A 21993-nucleotide genomic window follows, 5' to 3' on the forward strand; every position below is an offset into this window, starting at 1 on the left:
GTCAGTCGTGGGGAGAGAGGAAGGGAAGGCGATTATAAGCTGCTTAAACCGTTTCCACACTGGAGATTTTGCGCCAGGCTGCAGGTTGGAGTTTGAGACAGGGCAGGTTGCCCTGCCTCTTCTTGCTCCCGCATGGGGGAGCATTTGGCCTGGTGCACCTCATCCATCCCAGATTTGTGTCCCCACATCGGAGCCAGGGCAGCAAAGTTCCCCATGTCGAAACAGTGAGTGAGACCCTTTCAGTCAGTGAAAAGTAGGGTATAAATCCAACTCTCTTCTTCCCAGCCCTGAACACAAAAAAAACAATAAAATGTAGCAACTGTGTCAGCATGGTTATGTTGGATTTCCCAGCCCTTATTCCAGGGGAAAAAGCTATTTTCCTCCATACTGCTTTGTATTTTCTTATTCATATTGCAAAAAGTTCTCACCATTTGAAAATAAGTTCTACATGATAAAAGGAACACAGAAGGGAATGTGGCAGGGACCTGGGGGGGGGGGCAGAAACTGGGGGGGGGGCAGGAGGGAAGGAGACAGATCAGCAGGAGGGAATGTGAATGAGAAGATCAGTTCTCCACCTGCTCCTTTGCCGATTGTGGTCTTTGATCAGCTGCCAATACCAGATGTTTGCGTGTAGCAGATAAAGCCTGCTTGAGTCCAAGCGCTTTGAACACGCTGCATGGGCAAATGCCAACTGGAGTGTGGAATGCAGCCGATGGAGGGGGGTGGGGAGGGTCTCATCAGCTGCCTTCTGAGGGAGATGAGTAGTCTACCTTGTAGGCTTTTGCAGGGCCTTGAACATGGCACTTTGTGTGTCCCTGGGAAGTTGAGAGGCTGCTCTCTGGACATTCCCTGAAACCAGGGATTTCCAACCAGTATTCCAGGGAACCCTGGGGTTATGCAAGAGCTCCCCAGGGATTCTGTGGCCTTTCCCATAATTTTGGATGGCCACTAAAATGCGTTACTGGAGCCCACTTTCCCATTGCTGTACAGTCTCTTTCCACAATGGAAACGGTAAACAATCAATTCATTGATTGGCTGACTGGCTCCCGTATCTTACTTCTACGCCCACTTCTCTCAAGGGGCATGTCACCACTTCTAGGGATTCTCAAAGACTGGAAAATATTTCAGAGATTCCTCCATTGTCAAAAGGATGAAAGAGGCTGACACATACAGCAAGCAAGTGTGACTCATGGAGAAAGGTGTCTTAAAAGCAGTACACATAAGGAAGATGAGCAGATTTTTCCCTGTTCTCATTCCTTGATTCCTCTAGAATGTATCTGTTCTGTATTATGCTCCTATTGGGCTGATTCTGCACTTACTTTGTTTTTTCCCTTGTGGATCCTGCTGAATTCAGATTGATTTCAACTCAGTTCTTCCTCTATCTCCCTCTTAAATGAAACAGAAAGTGCTCTGCACTTGACTGGAGAAGCTCAGAGTGGGGAGGGGAGCCAAACACAGCAGGAGTCACTTTCTTTTTTTTCTTGAACAAGGGGGGTGAGGAGAGGATTGGAGACAGCAGGCGAGTGGGGAATAAATCCAAGAGGCAAATCTCTGTTGAGAGAAGTTAGGGCTTCTGGAGCTCAGTCACATTAAGACAGGAAGGGAAGCCTTGCAACCAGGAACCAGGAAGTCTTTGAACTGATGCCCTGGCCAATCAGGGAAGATGACTTTCAATCATATTGGGATTGGTTTTTGACCTGTTCTATCCACCCCGAATGTCACCTGGTTTTTGAGGGTTTGGTAATCTGCAAATATATTTAAATGTGACTGTTGCTTAATCAGTGAAAAAGGTTGTGGAAGTTCTTCGGAAATGTCTTTGAGTACTCTCGGGTGCATTTCATCCGGCCCAGGGGATTTGAACTCATCTAGTGCAGCTATATGCCTCTTGACCACCTCTCTGTCCATGTCAACCTGCCACCCAGGCACTATCCCTTGGCTACTGCCATCTCTAGATGTGCCTAAATCCTTTGACCTGTGGGAAAAAAATAGATGTAAAATAGGCGCTGAGCCTTTCTGCTTTCTCTGCATCCTCCGTTAGAGTTTGTCCATCTGCGCCCAACAGTGGGCCTATTGCCTCCTTTACTTTACGTTTGCTCCTCACATAACTGAAAAATCTTTTCTTGTTACAGTGGGCTTCCCTGGCCAATCTTAGCTGACTCTCAGCTTTGAACTGCTATTCAAGAACAGTGCTAAGAGAACTGTAACTAGCCCAAGGTCACCCAGCTGGTTGTATGTGAAGGAAGGGAGAATCAAACCTGGTCTGCAGATTATGGTCTGCCACTCTTAACCACTACACCACATGAAACAAGATGCGGGTCAAAACAAATAATAAAAAGAGATTTAAAAAAAAGTGAAATCTTTCCCATTTGTCTTTCCAGGGCTGCAAGCACAACAGTTATGAAGACGCTAAGGCCTACGGCTTCAAGAACAAACTGATCATTGTTTCTGCTGAGACCGCTGGAAATGGGCTTTATAACTTCATTGTCCCTCTCCGTGCATATTATCGATCACGGAAAGAGTTAAACCCCATTGTCTTGTTGCTGGACAACAAGTAAGTGCTTATTTCTCTGGGCTTTAATCCGCCCTCCTTCTGAGTTCCCCTGCAGAAAGCGACTACTTTAGAGTAGCAATCCCCAGCCTGTGGGCCGCGGACTACATGTGGTCCTTCGACCAATTGGAGGTGGGCCCCGAAGGATGCCTTCTCCCCCCCCCCCCGGCCCTTTACTTCATCTCCCCCAGCCCTTTACAACACACTTCATTGTTGTGGCGTGTCTGTATCTTATTTTGAAGGGATATTTAAACATTACCATAGCGACCAGAGAGCGCTAGGGCAGTGGTTGAGAGTAGAGGAGTAAACTACCCCCCCCCAACCAGGCCTCAATAAAAGGCATTGAGTGGTCCCCCTGAGTGGTCCCCGGCGTTGAGTGGTCCCCGGTGATAAAAAGGTTGAGGACCACTGCTTTAGAGGGTGGACTCTGTGGTGTCGTATCTCATTGAAGTCCCTTCCCTCTCTAGGCTCCACCCCTAAATATCCCAGGAATTTTCCAACCTGGAGTTGGCAGCTATAGTTCTCTGAGTTAAGCATAAAAAGGCCACAGCGGTGGGCAACTCAAAACAACAAGGGGAAAAACTCTGTGAGAAATACAGTAAACGACATTCCAACAGAAGATTTTCAAATGTCAGTAAAAGAGCAAGTTTACATTTAATACAAAACCATCAAATATAAGAAAATAACACCTTTTAATGCAAAGGTGATCTGGCTGACATCCTGCCTGTTTTCTGTGTATTAGTCTGAGTAGCAGACATTTTTGGAGAAACAGTAACTTTGCATTGAAAGGCGCTATTTTCTTATATTTGATGGTTTTGCATTGAATAATGTCAATTTTATTGGCATTCTATAGCATTACAATGCATGAGTATATATATTAACAGCAACCCCCACCCCACCCCCAAACCGGTTGCAATGTTGGTGAGATTCTGTGTAGAACGAACAGGCAAGATCTATTGTTACTTCTCACAAATGATACATTTCTAAGGCCAGTCGTATGAGCACAATCAGCTGGGAAATTGGTCTTCATTCGTTTTTTTCCTATCTATTTTTGTAGGCCTGATCATCACTTTCTGGAAGCCATCTGCTGTTTCCCGATGGTTTACTATATGGAAGGCAGTATTGATAAGTAAGCATCTGTAGAGATCTAGAATTCTGGACTATGGTCACATCATAAGGGCTAGAAACTTGGTTTATGTTATTATGCTGATGTTTTCTAGGCAGTTTGTCACTGGACATACACAGATTGGTTTTTGGGTGTCCGTTCAGACCCGTGGCCTTCAGACTCTCTGTCCTTATCTCACTAACTCATTTGTAGCTTGCAGAAAATGTGAGATGCACTGTCAAAGGCTGGAGTGATGGCCACTGATGTGGATGGCTTTAACAGGGAACTGGATTCAAGGAGGACAGATATATCAGTGGCTACTAGCTATGGTGACTAAAGAGAACTTCTGTGTTCAGAGGCAGTAAAACTCTGAATCTCGGTGGCAAGAGGAAGGCCTCAGCCATCTGAGGAAGGCCTCGGCCTCTCTGCCATATTGTTGACCCTCTGCAGTAACTGGATGGCCACTGTGTGAGACAGGATACTGGACTAGATGGACCACTGGTCTCATCCAGCAAGGCTCTTCTTGTGTCCCAAAGATTCTGAAGCAAGTTTTCAGGCCCTGATTTACTACACAGTGATGTGGTAAGATGCTGATGTGGTGGACTCTATGTCAGAAAGACATTTAGAGAGGAACTGCATTTCTGAATGCCCAGCGAATAGAAAACCAGCATGGCAGGCAAAGGTTGACTTTTCTCCCTGAGGCACTACTTTTATTTTTGCAGGAAGCTCCCCCCAAAAAATGATATGCTGCTTTTGCAGAGGTGTAGCCAGTTCTGCCACCTCATTCTGCAGCTCATGGCAAAAGCAGGTGTGAAATATTAAAATGTAAAATTATTTGAGAGGCAGATTGGTGTAGTGGTTAAGAGCAGCAGCCTCCAATCTGGAGAACTGAGTTTGATTCCCCACTTCTCCTCGACAGGCAACCAGCTGGGTAAACTTGGGCAACTCTCTCAGAGCTCTCTCAGCCTCGCCTACCTCACAGGGTTCTGCTGTGGGAAGAGGAAGGATAGGGGATTGTAAGCCACTTTGAGACACTGCTGGGTGACCTTGGGCCAGTCACAGTTTTCTCAGTGATCTCTCAGCCTCACCTATCGCACAGGTTGTCTGTTGTGGGGAGAGGAAAGAAAAGGCAATTATAAGCTGGTTTGAGATATGTAAGGCCTGCTGGGTGACGTTGGGACAGTTACAGTTCTCTCAAAGCTCTCTGAGCCTTACCTACCTTACGTGGTGTCTGCTGTGTGGAAAAGAAGGGAAAGGTGAATGTAAGCCACTTTGAGACTCCTTTGGGTAGTGAAAAATGGTACAGAAACCAAGCTCTTCTTGAAGCTCCTGGTGTGTGCACACAAATGCTCGCGCACACTGACCTCCTAATAGCTTTTTGTCCTTCTAGCCTTGACAGCTTGCTGCAGTGTGGGATCATTTATGCAGACAATTTGGTGGTGGTTGACAAAGAGAGCACCATGAGCGCCGAAGAGGATTACATGGCTGACGCCAAAACCATCGTCAACGTCCAAACCATGTTCCGGTAAGAAGGGGGAGGGGGGTCATTGGCCCGATCCAGTTGGGCTCATCTTATGTCCTTTTTATACTATTAACTTCTCTGCTCTTCCCCATTCTAGGCTTTTCCCAAGTCTGAGCATCATTACAGAGCTGACCCATCCATCCAACATGAGGTTCATGCAGTTCCGGGCAAAGGACAGCTACTCACTGGCCCTTTCAAGGCTAGAAAAGGTAACAACGAAATCTGTCGCTCCGATTCAGTCTCACATTTTACAATGATGAACAGGGTGATGAGGAAGGATTCGGAGAAAAGGGTTTTGCATTGGGATGCTTCTCTGTTTCTTCCGAAATCTGGCTCTGACTTCCATTCTGCTCTAACCTATGAACTAGGGATGTTTTTTTGAATTTCCTCTTCTTGTTTTTTTTTTTTTTACCCCCCACCCCAGATCCCTGTTCTGGCTCTGCTTCTTACGTGTGCAAACTGAAGCCAGAAGGCTCTGTTGCTCAAGCCAGGGATCAGGGGTTGGGGGTCAAAATCCCAGTTAACTAACCATGGTACCATATTCATATTTCCAGAACTTTGCTACTCTTTAATAGTTGTACTACAATTCCCATCATGCTCTGCCTGCCTCTCAGGGCAGTGTTGAGCATGCTGAAGGGGTCACCACCCCACACATAATTTCTCTTTTCATCCCTCCCCCTCCATGATATTATGCTGCAAGAGCGCATGAAAATGCACTATTAACTCTTGCAAAACAAGAAAATCCCAGCGCTTTAATATTTGGAAAGTAGAACAGAAAACATTTGATGTTCAAAGACAATATACCTTTGTTCATCGGATACTGGGGGACAAGCAGGAGAGAAAGGCTGCCCCCATGCCTTGCCTGTGAGTTTCTTAGTGTCATCTGGCTGCCCATTGCTGGAAAGCCTGGACTCAGTTAGCTGGCCTGAATCAGATGTTCTTACTTCTGCATTCTCTTGTCTCTCTCCTCCAGAAAGAGCGGGAGAATGGCTCCAACTTGGCCTTCATGTTCCGGCTTCCGTTTGCGGCCGGGAGAGTTTTCAGCATCAGCATGTTGGATACGCTGCTTTATCAGGTCAGAACAAAGGATAGCATGGGTGCTTTCCCCCTGCCTCCAAGCAGGAGCTCTGACAATTCTTAGGGACTTGTTGTTGTTGTTGTTAGGTGCCAAGTCATGTCTGACCCATCGCGACCCCATGGACAGTGATCCTCCAGGCCTTCCTGTCCTCTACCATTCCCTGGAGTCCATTTAAGTTTGTACCTACTGCTTCAGTGACTCCATCCAGCCACCTCATTCTCTGTCGTCCCCTTCTTCTTTTGCCCTCGATCGCTCCCAGCATTAGGCTCTTCTCCAGGGAGTCCTTCCTTCTCATGAGTTTCATCTTCAGGATCTGACCTTTTAAGGAGCAGTCAGGGCTGATCTTCTCTAGGACTGACCGGTTTGTTCTCCTTGCAGTCCAAGGGACTCGCAAGAGTCTTCTCCAGCACCAGAGTTCAAAAGCCTCAATTCTTTGACGCTCGGCCTTCCTTATGGTCCAATTTTCGCAGCCATACATTGCAACTGGGAATACCATAGCCTTGACTAGGCTATGGGACTAGCTGCTTTTTTGGTCACGGGTTTGTACTTTTGTATTTCTGGGCCGGTTCCGTTGTGCAGCCGTTCAAAGAGGCAGATCTGTGATAGCTTGTAAAGCCTTTTGTTAGTTGGCTGTTACCTCCTCGTTCTTCCCCTTCCTTTTTTGAGTGGCCAAGGCAGAAAATGCCAACCCTCTCACACAATTTCTGCATCTTTCCCCCTCCCTCAGACTTCATAAGACTTTTCTCCATTGAATTATACATAATAAGGGAACACCCCTCAAAGGTAGTGTCTTTACATTTCAGTGCAGTTTAGTTCCCTCTTTCTGTAACATTGATTGGCAAGCAATGTCATCCTGCATCACTCTGACCGTTTATGCACTGGAGGTTTCATGCCAGGCTGCAGGCTGGAGTTTTAGTCATGGCAGGTTGCCCCACCTCTTCCTGCATCCACATGGGGGAGTATTTGGCCTGGTGCACCTCACCCACCCCCAATTTCGTGCTCCTGCACAGGAGCTGGGGCAGTGAAGTTCCCAGTGCATAAACAGTCTCTGCGAGTCAGGCTGCTGAAATGGGAGTCAGGCTTTGAACACTCTTTTGCATTAAAAATTATATTCCATACTGAAAACGGGCATAACTGTGCTGGTTTTCTATTTGCAAGGAGGTGGGTTTGTTTTAATTCTTTGTATTTATTCACGGAAACATCAATTCATGCAAATAATACAATATATTATTAATGAGCTGGTTTTTTATACCCCATTTTTCACTACCTGAAGGAGCCTCAAAGCAGCTTACAATCACCTTCCCTTCCTCTCCCCACCACAGACACCCTGCGAGGTAGGTGGGGCTGAGAGAGCCCTATGAGAACAGCTCTGAGAGAACTAAGACTGGCCCGGCGTCACCTAGCTGGTTGCATGTGGAGAAGGAGTGGGAATTCAAGCCCAGTTCTCCAGATTAGAGTTTGCTGCTCTTACCCACTACCCCACACTGACTCTCGAGCCAATTCCCTCAAGAATGCCACAGGTATTAATAGGGGGAAGGTCCTACAAGTAAGAGCCTCTTGTGGCGCAGAGTGGTAAGGCAGCCGTCTGAAAGCTCTGCCCATTGAGGCTGGGAGTTCCATCCCAGCAGCCGGCTCAAGGTTGACTCAGCCTTCCATCCATCCGAGGTCGGTAAAATGAGTACCCAGCTTGCTGGGGGGTAAACGGTAATGACTGGGGAAGGCACTGGCAAACCACCCTGTATTGAGTCTGCCATGAAAACGCTAGAGGGTGTCACCCCAAGGGTCAGACATGACTCGGTGCTTGCACAGGGGATACCTTTACCTTTACCTTTTACCTACAAGTAATTATTCACCTTCTACCAGAAGCAGCAACTGGCTGTGCCACTTTGTTCTCCTGTAAGCGTGAGCTGGACTCAGGCACAGCTCAAGAGATTGAGGACCAGCAACTTTTGCAACCATGAGAAAGGCAGTGCTCAAATAGCGGGAGGTTCCCTCCCCCTATAATTTACACACTGAAGAGAACTGTAGGGTGGGGGAGAGAGAATGGACATTCCCATTGGCTCTTGGCATTATCTATCAAATCAGGGGGCGAGAGCTTTCACAGTTTATTTTTGTGGGGCTGAGAGCCTCGCTTGTTGATACCTGGGCCTATTCTGCACACAATAGATAATGCATTTCCAATGCACTTTAGAAGTAGATTTTCCTGTTCCGCACAGGAAAATCCAGCTGCCAAAGCACATTGAAAGTGCATTATCCTATGTGTGCAGAATGGGCCCCACTGAGCACGCATGACTGATGGACCCTTCTTTCTCGCAGTCCTTCGTCAAAGACTACATGATTACCATCACAAGATTGTTACTGGGCCTCGACACCACCCCAGGTTCTGGCTACCTCTGTGCTGTAAGTCCTGAGTTCTCCTCCACTGGCATCGAAGGGGCAGATCTGGTGGCTCCCATTTCTGAGAATGCCACAAAGGGTGGGGGTGGGGGCTTTCTCCCTCTAGTCCACTTTCAGAGTGGGCATGGAAGGGCTGTGGGTCAATGAAATGGTTGGCCTCTCAAGGATCCCTGCTGTTTTTATTGTGTTCTTTTTAATATTTTCATATATTTGAGCTCCATAAATAAAATTCCAACGTAATATATCCATTATTATATAAGGTGCAGCTTTCTCAACCTTTTTAGGTTCTCAACTCCATTCCAGGGCCTATTCTGCACACAATAGATAATGCACTCTCAATGCACTTTAGAAGTCCATTTTCCTGTTCTGCACAGGAAAATCCAGCCGCCAAAGCAAATTGAAAGTGCATTATCCTATGTGTGCGGAATGGGCTCAGGTTGGGGTTTCTTTGTTTCCTTCCCCCCTCTTTTGTTGTTTGTTACTGCCTGGCAGTGCCAGTCCCTGATGCCAATCCTGCTGCTGGGCCTAGTGTCTGTGGGTTCTTCTTATAGACCCCAATCCCAGGGCTTCTACTTGCAAGCCAGGATTCCTTGCATGTGGTGGGGGATAAATGCACTCAGCACATTTTCACAGGAGGTTTCCAAAAGGTATCCCTACTCCTTGGCTGTTGCATCTGCCCCTCTGAGTGACTCACTGGAGCCCTGAAATCTAGCTAGTTCTAGGAGGTGGGAGGGATTGCCCCTTATCCCTCTTGAAGTACAGCCACACAACCCTCTTAGTCCTTTATTTCCTAAATCCTGCCCTGTGACACCCATCTCCTTAAGTATTCCTGAAAGGAGGTATTAATGCCATCTGCCTCAGGTTCATTATGGGCCAAGCAAGATGAACGTTAAGAGCACTGCTGGAGGAGACCAGTCCTCCTCCTAGTCAAGCATTATTCTGTGCCCTGTGGTGGTCAGCTGCATACCCCTGGAAAGCTCGTGAACAGGACAGATCTTTCCCTCTGGTTTGATCTTCAGGTAGACTGCCTCTGTACAGGGAGGAGCTATGATGAAGCAATCCACATAGGACCCCTGTAACAAAAGTGCATAGAGAGCCCCTCCTTTTATTATCTTTTTATTATCCTACCTTTCCTCCGCAGAGCTTGAGATAATGTTACATGATTCTTCTGCCTTAGTTGTTATCTCAGCAGCTCTCTGAATAGAGAATGGCAGAATGACTGTCCTAAGGATCCCTGGGAGCTTTATGGCTTAGGGGGAACTCGAACCCACATCTTCCCTGTGCTACTCTGAAACTCTAACCACACTGATTTTCTCTTCCTCTTTTGGCGCCCTCTTTTCTCCTCTTTCTGGGAAGATGAAAATCACTGAGGATGACCTGTGGATCCGGTCGTATGGGCGTCTGTTCCAGAAGCTGTGCTCCTCCAGCGCTGAGATCCCCATTGGCATCTATAGGACCGAATCTCACATGTTCTCCACCACTGATGTAAGAAGCAGAGCCAACAGAGAAATGATCGCTCTTAGGGAACCTGAAACCCTGGTCTGCTAAACAGACCCTTGGCCCAATCCCTCCTGCCTGGCCCATTCCAGAGATATCTTTACAACCACAGCTACCTCATTTAGGGAAAATTAACCAATAAAATGCAGACTGACCCATATCCAACACCACCAGCTGCCATCTTTGGCAGCCCTGCTCGAGTGACCCCCCCCCCCCAATCTCTTTTGCTTCCAAATCTCCCTCACCTGTCTGGCAACATGGAATCCCTTCTGTCCTCAGACCCCAGGTGAACATTCAGCTCGAGCAGTTCAGAATGTTTGTGAACATTCCATATCATGCTGCTAATTACTAGGCGGGGCTTCCAAATGACAGGCAAGGTGGCTTCCTGCCTTCATGGCTAGCTTATATTTTAAGGGGAGGACTGAATAGCTTAAACACTGAGCACGTGAACTAGAGTCATAAGAGGGGTCAGAATCTAACAATGATATACTCAGCTTCGAAAATAACTTATCTCCTTTTCTTTTTTACAGCCTCATGACATCAGGACACAGGTGAGTACTGTTTCTTCCAGAAGTGGTGATCAATTTATGCTGAAATTACGTTTTTCCCCACATGTGCACTTTCAAGAAAAAGAAGACTTTGTCTTAACTTCACATACAAGTTATAGTTGAATAAAGCAATAAAAATAACTTTTAAAATGAAGATAATCTTATATTCAGAGTCATCTTCTTTTTGGGTAAATACAGTATGAGGGTGAGATTTCACCATTAAAGGTAGAAAATATATTTCTTGTATTTTCTTGAAAGCCAGCTTGGTGGAACAGTTAAGAGTGGCACCACAAATCTGGAGAGCTGTGTCTGATATTACTGAAGAAGAGTTGATTCTTATATGCCGCTTTTCTCTACCCAAAGGAGTCCCAAAGCTGTTTACAATCGCCTTCCCTTTCCTCTCCCCACAACAGCCACCCTGTGAGGGAGGTGAGGCTGAGAGAGCCCTGATATTACTGCTTGGACAGAACATCTTTATCAGTGCCATGGAGAGCCCAAGGTCACCCAGCTGGCTGCATGCGGGGGAGTGGGGAATCAAACTTGGCTCACCAGATTAGATGTCTGTGCTCCTAACCACTACCCCAAGCTGGCGAGTGGGTATCAAAAAGCTGCATAGGAAAAAAAATTAAAATTGTCACTTTCCAAAGCACACGCAGCTTTGATTAGATCCTTCATTTTGTCCTTACTAAAAGGCCCTTTGGAAAATATCTGGTTTAACCAATCTCCAGAAGGCCACTGATGAAGGAACCACCAGAGTCTCCAAAGGGTGGGAATTCTAAAATCTAAGGGCAACTGCAGAGAAGGCCCTTCACCCCAGGCCCACCAATCTTACCTCCTGCAAAGCTAGCCCAAGGAGAAGTCCAACTACTCTGGTTTTGGAAGTCAAGGGAGGGGTAGGTGTTCTTGAGGCCAAGCCATTGGACAGATATATTGGCTTCTGAGATAGCCAAAAGGACCAATCCTTTGCCAGGACTGAAGCTTTCCCCATACTTCTCTACACCTGGAGTCCTTGGTCATAGCTTGCTCTCATGGCCTACTGGTGTTCCCAGTCACAGATCTCAATCAATGTGGAAGACTGTGAGGACACCAAGGAAGTCAAAGACCATTGGAACACCAAGACAAGCCATCACCGGAACTCTTGCCCAAGTGACCAAACGGAGCACCCGCTGCTCCGGCGGAAGAGCATGCAGTGGGCGCGCAGGCTAAGTCGGAAAGGCGCCAACAAGCAACCGGCCAAAACAGCCGTGTGGATCAACCAGCAGAGGCTGAGCCTTTACCGGCGATCGGAGCGGCAGGAGTTATCGGAGCTAGTGAAAAACCGCATGAAACATCTGGGCTTGCCCACGACGGGGTACGGTAAGTGGGCCGTGTCTATGTTTGGCCTTAGGGTGCCTCCAGGGGTGCCTTTCATTTGGCTTCTACGGTTTGGAATCCAGCCAAATCATACTTTTCCACAAGCGTTGAAAGCTTCGAAGGCCAAAGTTTCCCTGTTGAGTTTGCGGGTTGGGACCCTAAGGAGATCTCTGTATCAGCACTGTGACATTCTTCTGCTAGGAGAAATGCTCCTGTTATCAAAGCAGCAGGCACATACAAGTATTAGAAGTGGGTTTCAATTTCTCATCCCCGCTGGTTCAACCCCAAATTCCTCCTTCCGGTTTTGTTTCTCCCGTATGCAAACTGAACCCATGTGTCTTTATTTTCATGCTCTTTTCTCTTTTCCCTGTAAAATGTATGCATTTTACAGTTTATGCACCAATGTTTTATTTCCATCGGGAACTCACAGCGGCTTACAAAAACAAAAAATACAATTTAGGCCCAATTTTGTAAATACTATACACGTAGGCTACTATAAATGACATATACATGTACCGATAATAATAACTGGTGGACTGAAGTTGCTTATGCAAGCTCTGCACATGTTTTGGTGAATGTGCATACATTCTGTGTACAGTGTACACATGGTTTCTCTTTGTTGAGTATTTCTTCCATTACACTCCAGGGATATATGACTGAATGAATTATTTAAACCTCACATTCATATAAGTACTGGGCTCTGGTTCTATTTTTTAAGTGAACACTTGTTGGATTTTTTTTCTTGTGAATATGTACACATGTATGTGCAGGATGTACGTGCATTCGCTCTAAGATGTGCACAAGCCTCCTGACAACATCTGCCCCCTCCGTCAAAAAGACTGTGGAAGACATTTGGCCATTTCTACCAGTTAAAGCAGACTTTTCCTCTTCTGGTTTGGGCCTACATTTCAGGTCATTCAAATCTCTTGTTGGCATACACACTTTTCTTGGATGCTTTAGGATGCTTTGGGCTGATCCTGCATTGAGCAGGGGGTTGGACTAGATGGCCTCTGTGGCCCGATTCTATGATTCTATGATACTTCTTAATCTCATAGACCAGGGGTGGTCAAACTGTGGCTCCCCAGATGCCCGTGGACTACAATTACCATGAGCCCCTGTTGGCAGGAGCTCGTGGTAATTGTAGTCTACAGACATCTGGAGAGCCAGTTTAGTCACCCCTGTCATCGACCAACCTCTTAATTTCATTCTTCCTTCTCTGTGAGGCATCACAAACTGGACAATTTATAACTTTCAATCCTGGGAGAGGAATTGCCCCTGGGGCAGCAGCCCACTCACTGGATCCACCCTTGTGTGCACTTGTGGACATGCATAGGTCTGGCATATCCGGAAACCTGGTAACGTTAGACACTGAGGCACAGGTTATATTGGATGCAGAGTGAGTAACACTGCTGGTAAATCTTGCCCTCCCTATGCATACGCGGGAGCTCCCCTTGGGTTCCATGGCCTTTCCCAGTAGTTTGGATGGTCACTGACATCACTAGACATCATGAGAGCCCGCTTCCCCTGTTGCTCTGCAGGCCATTTCCACAAGGAAACGAAATGATTGATTGGCAGGCTCCCACATCTTACTTCCACGCCCACTTCCTACCCCTAGACCAGGGGTAGTCAACCTGTGGTCCTCCAGATGTTCATGGACTACAATTCCCATGAGCCCCTGCCAGCGTTTGCTGGCAGGGGCTCATGGGGGTTGTAGTCTATGGATATCTGGAGGACCACAGGTTGACTACCCCTGCCATAGACCCCTGCCCTTGAAAAAGGCTGGCCTAGCATCACCCAGGGAGTTTCATGGCTGAGTGGAGATTTGAACTTGGGTCTCCCCCATCTGACTTCAGCAGCACGTTCCCCACTATACTTACTTGGAGCACTGGTGCTTTCCCAAAACTAGGTGCCGGTTTGCGATCTGTGGGTTTGGCTGGTGGGGGAAGTTTGCTTTTTGGGTGTTGCTTCATGGATCTCTGACTTGCATTGGGTGATGTTTAAGATTCCGTTTCAACCCACTTAAGATTGTCAGCCTCAACTTGCCCTTGGGAAAGAAAACAGTTGAGACTGAGGATGCAACAGAGGGAGCTCTTGACCAGCTCTCGCCGATTAGTAGCCTCGGAAATGCTAGGCAAATGGAAGAGTTTTGCTTGACCACCGACAGGAAACGTCTCTGTCTTTTTAGTTCTCGCAGCACAATTCCACAGCTTTCTTGCTACCTGCCCACGGCCTGCCCCCCCCAGCTCCAATTTTTTGTTTGCTCCACCATCCTGTGCCACTGGCTGTTTGTTCCTATCCACTTTCACATCCAGGAGGTCATCTCTCCCCCACATACACCCATTTCCAAGGCATCTTTCTTTGTCTGTTGCTTTGCAGTTGTACGTAATCTCAAAGTCTTTTTGGGATGCTGCTTTTCTTTTAAGGTTAAAGTCTTTAATACCCAAATCCTAACAGAGCACAGAAAACAGGGGCACTCTCGATCAGGGGTAGTCAACCTGTGGTCCTCCAGATGTTCATGGACTCCAATTCCTATGAGCCCCTGCCAGCGTTAGTGTTAGCTGGCAGGGGCTCATGGGAATTGTAGTCCATGAACATCTGGAGGACCACAGGTTGACTACCCCTGCTCTAGATGAATGCATAGGTGCAAGCACGATGGGGGAGGGATGCCTGGCTGATGCCTCCCTGCCCTTGGAAAGAGAGCCAAATCTAAAAGACTGCCACATCTTAGAGGGTCCAGAGGGGAGGGGAATGGGGAGGACCGAAATACCTCTGTACCATAAAAGCAGTTTTGATGCAGATCTCAGTGAGGCTCTGCTTTCATCCCCTAACTATCTGGGCCATTTTCAGTCCTGAGAAGTTGGCTGCCTGCAGAACGGCCAAGCTGGAAAAGTGGGCTGCTCCCTGCAATCCTCCCCAGATATTGGGCAGCGTGTGGATTTTCCAGCTTCAGTTTGCACACCTGTTTGCCCTCAAGGGACCTGAGTTTCCAATGTTGCCTATGAGAACCTGGGAAATCCGCTTGTCCTGGTCACACAAAATGGCAGCCAACCATCTCAAGAGGAAATCTCCCTTTCCATGCATTTGAACTGTCAAAACCGGAACAATCAAAATGGGCTGCAGTGTGCCAGGGTGGGCGCAGGGGAGATGCGTCACAGATCCCATCAATAGTTGTCTGGATACATTCTCACGGCATATCATGTGTTATTGTTAAAATCTCCGCAACATCACGGACAGAGAGCATATGTCTGGTGGCGGTGGCTGCTGCTGCTTCTTTTAAGTTTTCTTTTTTTTCTTTCTGTATGTAGAAATATAATTCACCGCCTTCTTGCCCATTGACTCACCAAAGCTGGTCTCTGAATACGTTCTGAATCGCTGCTCGCTGATCTTTCTCTTTCTTCTCTTTCTCTCCGTTTATGTCTGTGCCTTGTTTCTTTTTTTGTTTTTCTCTCTGTGTGTCCTGTAGAGGATGTAGCAAATTTAACAGCCTGTGATGTGATGAATCGGGTAAACCTTGGATATTTGCAAGGTAAATTTCTTCTCCCCTGGGAGTCAACCTTGACTCATGGCACACCAAGGATATGCCAACTAGAGTTCTGCCCCTCTCACAAGATGCATGCAGGACTGGAAGCTGGGCCTGTGGCCCTTTTGGGGCATCCCCACAGATATCCCCAATCACCTGCCAACAACTCGTTGTCCTTTTAGGAAGACCCAAGCTGTCCAGTCCAGGCATATTTATTGTGTGTAGCCAAGGGCCCTTGCAGACATGCAAACAAGCAATCAATCATCTCAACGACTTAGCAAACTATACAGATTCAAGATGCAGTATAAAACCAGTATTATCAATTACAAAGAATTTAACCAAATCAAATAAAATCAAGTCTTGCAAATCCATTCCTAATTTTCATTGCTGCTAATGCAAATAAAGCTACACTTTAAGTCATGCAAAAGTCCAAATCTGACAATAGCAAGCATAATATCTTAGACTCTTATCTTAACAAGCAGCTTTCCTAGAATTTGAATCTCGTCTCCAAATAAAGGGAGCAGTGGCATCTTCTACAACTGGTTCTCTACAAATGCAAGTCCTTGTTTCAACCAGTACCTACGCATATCTACCTTCCAAGTATGCTGTCGGCACAGTCTAGAAACATAGGGTAGTAAAAACCTGTCTAAGTTTAGGGCAACTGATGTTTCTTAATCAAAATCAGTTTTAATTTTCCTAAACCAAGGAGAAAATTTAGCTTGATTTATGATTGTTCTATCTTTTATGGCGTCCCGGCTAAAAACCCATTCTGGGACAGGAGAGGAAGACCCAACCAATTTGCAGCTCATCTGCAATGTTTTGCTGCTGTTTATAGCACCACCCCACCCATGTTTTCCCTTCTCTGACGAGGTTGAAGATGCCAAAAGAATCTAAAGAAACAGACTTTTCATTTAGGAGTTGGTGTCAGCCTGGTGAGGTCCCAGGAATTTTATCCGCTTCAGGTGACCAGAAGGGGGGGGGGGGATTCCAGCCTATGTCTAAACAATTACAAAAAAACACCTGGCATGCACATGATTGAGCCTGGATTTAAGTAAGTGAGATGAGCCCTACAAATCAGGCCAAAGACCTGGGTAGCCCAGTATCTTGTTTCAAGCCAGATGCTTGCATGAGGAAGCTTACAAGCAGACAATGAAGGCAACCCTATACTTTTTGCCAGTTGCTTTTTGAAATTACTTTGCCATGGATTGGTGTCTTTGGGGCTAAGCATAGCTTGGCTTTTCCCCACATCTGTCATGGTCTGGGGTAGCTAATAGAAAGGTGCAGGTCTTCTGCTAGGATATCCTTTTGCACTTATAAAAGCAGCAGAATGGACAATGTTGCCCTGAAGGGCAGTTTTGGAGGTGCCATGGTTCTTGCAATGTCTTTAAGTGGAAAGTGCAACTACATTTATCCCCTGTTCCTTATGGGATGAATCCCACCAGGAATTCCACTTTCAGTGCCCCGACCACTCAGCCCACCTGCCAGCTATGCAGATAATAGTTAGGTCTAGGGCACCCTTGATTATAGGTTTACAGTATTGAATTATTTCTCATACTGTATGTGTGTAGTGTAGCCAGTAGATCCTACCAGTGTAGGATAGTCTAGCAGCCAGGCAACAGACCTTTGGAGGTGGTTTGCCATTGCCTGCTTCCATGTCATGACCCTTGTTTTCCCAGGAGGTCTCCCATCCAAATGCTAGCCAAGGCCAACCCTGCTTAGCTTCCAAGATCTGACAAGATCAGGCATGCCCAGGCTATCCAAGTGAGGGTTGGCTCTCCTCTTATAACACAGAAGAGGTCTTCCTTCATCCTACAGCTATGTAATGGAAATCATTTTAATAGACAGTACTGGGGAACTTGGTTTTCCTCTCTAGGTCCTCCTTCCTGCCCCATGTCTAATATAAGCAAAGAGACAGCAATCCAAAATGGAATGCAAGGGATTCTCAATTAATGTGGCCCAATGCACGGGCATGCAAGACCAAGGCTGCTCTAGCGAGCCAAAACAAGATCATGTGAGTGTGGTCAGTGGTAGCTGAGGAAACCGGTCTGGCCAACTGTGAAAGGACTCCCGGAGCTGGCATCTCAGTGGGGGCTCCTGTTAAGCATTAACGACACCTTGGAGTCAAGATATCCCAAATGTGAATCAATAGGCCCTCCACCCATTACTAGGCGCTGGGTTTAAAGCAAGTAAGGGATAAAGCAAGTAAGTTTAAAGCAAGTAAGGGATATGAGCCGTGGAGCAGCACTGGTGATTAGCATAACGTGGAGAACAGGGTGAAGTCAGGAAGGCCCCTTTTCAAGCAAAGCGGACAACGGCGTACTCAGAATTTTAATTTCAGTCCCTTATTAGACACCGTTTCAGATTAAAAGTTGGCATTTCCCTGTCCATTGAACGAACACAACCACCCCCACCCCCCACCCCCTGAGAAAAGAGGTTTCATACAGGTTCCTCTTGACAATGGTATATTGTCAATCAGTCATGCTGGAAACTTCTAAGAACTGATTAAAAGAAAGGCATGGAATAGATGGACCGAGGGATGGAAAACTATCATTAGAGCTGTACTGAATATTGTCCTTTTCAAATTTCACCCCAAACACTTCACTCGTTAGGCTATCTGGTCATTAAAAAGGCTGCTCGGCATTGTTGTGTCTTTGAGAGGCTACCGCTTTGGTACCATTTTGTTCCTTGGGTGCTGTTGTTTCCACGTTCCTGCACTGGCAATTCCAACTAATCAGAGATTACGTTATGAACAGGATAACATAGCAGTGCAACAGAACCAATCAGGCTGGGTTACACAAAGATGGTGCAGAGAGGAAGTGAAAGCCATGGAGTATGAATTAGCAGACATGTGCCCAAGGAGTTCCAAAAATACAGAATTGGGGCAGGGGCAGTATTATGTATTGATATGAGTGCATCCCTTGCCTGTAAGACCTTTCTGTTCAGGCCTCATTGACCTGTGAATCCTGTTTAGAGAACATCCTTTAAATTTGTTTATCTTGTATTATTTCCTTACAAATGTCGTGTAGCTCAGATCTGGCTGCAAAGGGGCGGCAGTGCTGAACAAGGGGGCCTCTCCAGCTATGACGCTAGAGCAATATACTCCATAGGTTCACAGCGCCTTGATCCAGTGCATGGATTCATTGCAAAACTGCACTTCCATGGAGGCCTTCACTCCCCCACCCCACAGCCCACCCTCAACAAGCTGCACTAGGATAATGAGCAGATTTATAATGAGCCACTATTTTAAACCTCTCCAAACTTGCCCTCATGAGGATTAAAAATTACTATTAATTGCTGCAATTGAACAAGCTCGAGCCAACCCCAAGTGGCTCATTATTTGGTGGAGCTGTGGAGGGACTGGTCGATGGGCCTGGAATGACATTTATGCATGCGTCTTCCATCCTCAACATGGAAGACTTCCTCGGAAGTCACCCAGCCTTCTGTCAGTCAGAAGGACTGCTGGAATGGAGAGCTAACATGGTGTAGGGCTTAAGAGCAGCAGACTCTAATCCAGAGAACTGGGTTTGATTCCCCACTCTTCCTCCACATGCAGCCAGTTGGCTGACGTTGGGTCAGTCACAGTTCTCTCAGAGCTGTTCTTGCAGAGCAGTTCTCTCAGAGCTCTCTCAAACCCACCGACCTCACAGGATGTCTGTTGGGGGGGAGAAGGGAAGGGTGCTTGTAAGCCGCTTTTGGACTCCTTCGGGTAGTGAAAAGGGGGGCATGAAGAACCAGCTCTTCTTCTTCCTTTATGCTGGTTGTGGATTGAGGATTTGAGTCAGACTGAGATGCGGCCACCTGACATACAAAAGAGCCGTTCATTGTATGAACACTGGCCCACTGAGCCCTCTGTGGTCTTAAGATGAAGGTCTCAGACCTTTTTCTCAGCCCAGCTTCCTGAGATACTTTAGAGCAGGGGTAGTCAACGTGTGGTCCTCCAGATGTTCATGGACTACAATTCCCACGAGCCCCTGCCAGCAAATGCTGGCAGGGGCTCATGGGAATTGTAGTCCATGACATCTGGAGGACCACACGTTGACTACCCCTGCTTTAGAGGGTGGGGGTATGTCAGAGGATTGTACTCATGATCTCACTCAAGCAACATTCTGCCACTTAGCTATGGTTCCTTCTGCTGGTCTTCATGTCTGCCGGGTGCAAGGCATTCAATAGCATGTCCAGCTATAGCCAGGAAGAATCAGGGAAACTGGGGTGCCCTTTCTAACTGTACAGGCTGGTTCACCTATGCATGTTCTTGTCTGTCAAGAGTCTCATCTGCTCTCATCTTGTGCCTCTCGGGCCAGTCTCCATTTTACATTGAGAGGGATGGGTTAGCATAACGGAGGGAAGCAGAAAGAGCCCAGTCGCATCCACATAGTGCGAAATTCAGAGAAACAGATCTTCAATACTGCAAATCCTAATAATCAGAAAGGATTTGTGGCCTGGGCGGAGGGGAGTTGGACGACATTGACATGTATTGGTAGAGCTGCGTATCATTCATGATTCTACCATATTTTTGCGATGATTAGCATTTATATGGTGCTTTGGAATGTTCAAAGCATTTCCCTGTCTTCTTGTAATCCTGACAACCACCTTCTCAGTGATGTCAGTAGGATTTCCCCTGTATTGCCTTCTTTGGTTTGTATAAAGGGGAAATCCATGGCAGAGGCAAGATTCAAGCCTGATTCAAGCTCATTCCCCTGCTGTCAGGGGCTCATGGGAATTGTAGTCCATGAACATCTCGAGAGCCACTGTTTGACCTTTTCATAAGCCCCTGCCAGCACCTCTGTTGTCTGGGGCTCATGGGAATTGTAGTCCATGGACAACTGGAGAGCCACAGTTTGGTCACTCCTGCACTGCTGTGCCAAATGTCACTTGCAGAGGCTTTGCCTCCAAATTCTGTATCTCAGGGTTTCTTTCTTTCTTTCTTTCTTTCTTTCTTTCTTTCTTTCTTTCTTTCTTTCTTTCTTTCTTTCTTTCTTTCTTCCTTCCTTTCTTCCTTTCTTCCTTTCTTCCTTTCTAGGAAGCAAGCTGCTGGAAAGACAGACTTGTAAATATGCGAGCAAAGATCTAGTGCAGGAGTGGCCAAACTGTGTCTCCCCAGAGGTTCATGGACAACCATTACTATGAGCCCCTGCGGGCAAGAGCTCAACTGTAGTCCATGGACCTCCAGAGAGCCACACTTTGGCCACCTCTGGTCTAGCGGAAGGGAAGCTGAGCCTGGTCTCCAGGAGTCCTGAGATCATCGAAGCATTCCTAAGCAAATGACTAACCGAGACCAGTGCTCTTGTAGGATCGTATTTAGTCCTTAAGCCTTCCTTTCAGCCTGCCTTCCATTCTCCAGGAGGCTCAGCAATCTGGTTTCTGTCCTTTCCTAGCCACTTTTGTTATTGAACCAGTATCATCTGATTCCACACACACTGGAGCTGTTGAAAACCAGAGCTGACTTCATCAGGTGCATTGGAGTGCAAGTCCATCAGGCCAGTTCATGTAGACAACAGAGGGTAGAGAGAAGGACCATACATCTCAGTGTCTGGGGATAGGGGGAAAGGCCTTTCTTCGAAAACAAAGGCCAGGATTCACATTCAGAATACAGGGCCAGTCTGAAAGATATCCATAGGAATAACCTCACCCCCTCGTACTCGCTAACATTTTGCCAGCATATCCACATCATGCTTACACAGCCTGTGGCATCCCTTTAGGTCCTCCTGGCCCACTCCATTCCTCTTTCATGCGGTTGCTTTTGTGGCACATTAGCTTCTCTGAGTTGTCCTGCAAAGCTGAACAGATTCCCACGTCCTGTTTTTTGGTTGCTTCATGGAGCCAGGCTCAGCCCGTTCGGGATGGACTTGCTTGTGCGGAGCATCTTGACCTGAAGCCAACTTGAACTCACTGTGATGATTTTGGCATGCCTCGTCCTAGAATTTGCTACTGCCTGCGGTAGACTTGCAGGGATTCCACTGAACACTCATGGGGAGAGGCCGCAGTTTGCTCTTGGGACAGAGGTTAAAAGAAAGAGTGTTCAGCGGTGTCTTGGCCTATCTCTAGCATGTCTCTGCTGTATCACTCAGCTGCATTACCAGCTGAACGTGTCTCTCTTGCAGATGAAATGAATGACCATCAGAACACCTTGTCCTACGTCCTCATCAACCCACCTCCTGACACACGGCTGGAGCTCAATGACATAGTGTATGTATGAAATCGATCAAGAGCATTTTTGCAAGCCCATTCAGCATATTTTAAGAGCCTCTTGTGGCGCAGGGTGGTAAGGCAGCTGACATGCTGTCTGAAGCTCTGACCATGAGGCTTGGAGTTCGATCCCAGCAGCCGGCTCAAGGTTGACTCAGCCTTCCATCCTTCTGAGGTTGGTAAAATGAGTACCCAGCTTGCTGGGGGTGAAACGGTAATGACTGGGGAAGGGAATGGCA

The 21993-nt window shown here is 47.0% G+C and overlaps 1 protein-coding gene across 8 annotated transcripts in view; it reads left to right on the plus strand.

Moving 5' to 3' along the window:
- Window positions 1-21993, plus strand: part of KCNT1 (potassium sodium-activated channel subfamily T member 1) — a 205474-nt gene that overhangs the window by 178329 nt on the left and 5152 nt on the right. For 5 of the 8 annotated variants that reach the window (XM_077305300.1, XM_077305307.1, XM_077305303.1 and 2 more), the window contains 11 exons: window positions 2379-2551; window positions 3606-3677; window positions 5044-5178; window positions 5273-5384; window positions 6149-6250; window positions 8570-8653; window positions 10007-10135; window positions 10678-10698; window positions 11745-12051; window positions 15512-15574; window positions 21670-21754. In XM_077305300.1, the coding sequence (XP_077161415.1) occupies window positions 2379-2551; window positions 3606-3677; window positions 5044-5178; window positions 5273-5384; window positions 6149-6250; window positions 8570-8653; window positions 10007-10135; window positions 10678-10698; window positions 11745-12051; window positions 15512-15574; window positions 21670-21754 (1283 nt within the window). The remainder of the gene's footprint in view (window positions 1-2378; window positions 2552-3605; window positions 3678-5043; window positions 5179-5272; window positions 5385-6148; window positions 6251-8569; window positions 8654-10006; window positions 10136-10677; window positions 10699-11744; window positions 12052-15511; window positions 15575-21669; window positions 21755-21993) is intronic. The other 3 variants (XM_077305302.1, XM_077305306.1, XM_077305301.1) reach the window with 2 other exon arrangements.

The sequence above is a fragment of the Paroedura picta genome, chromosome 12, assembly GCF_049243985.1.
Source record: "Paroedura picta isolate Pp20150507F chromosome 12, Ppicta_v3.0, whole genome shotgun sequence".
Classification (NCBI taxonomy): Eukaryota; Metazoa; Chordata; class Lepidosauria; order Squamata; family Gekkonidae; genus Paroedura; species Paroedura picta.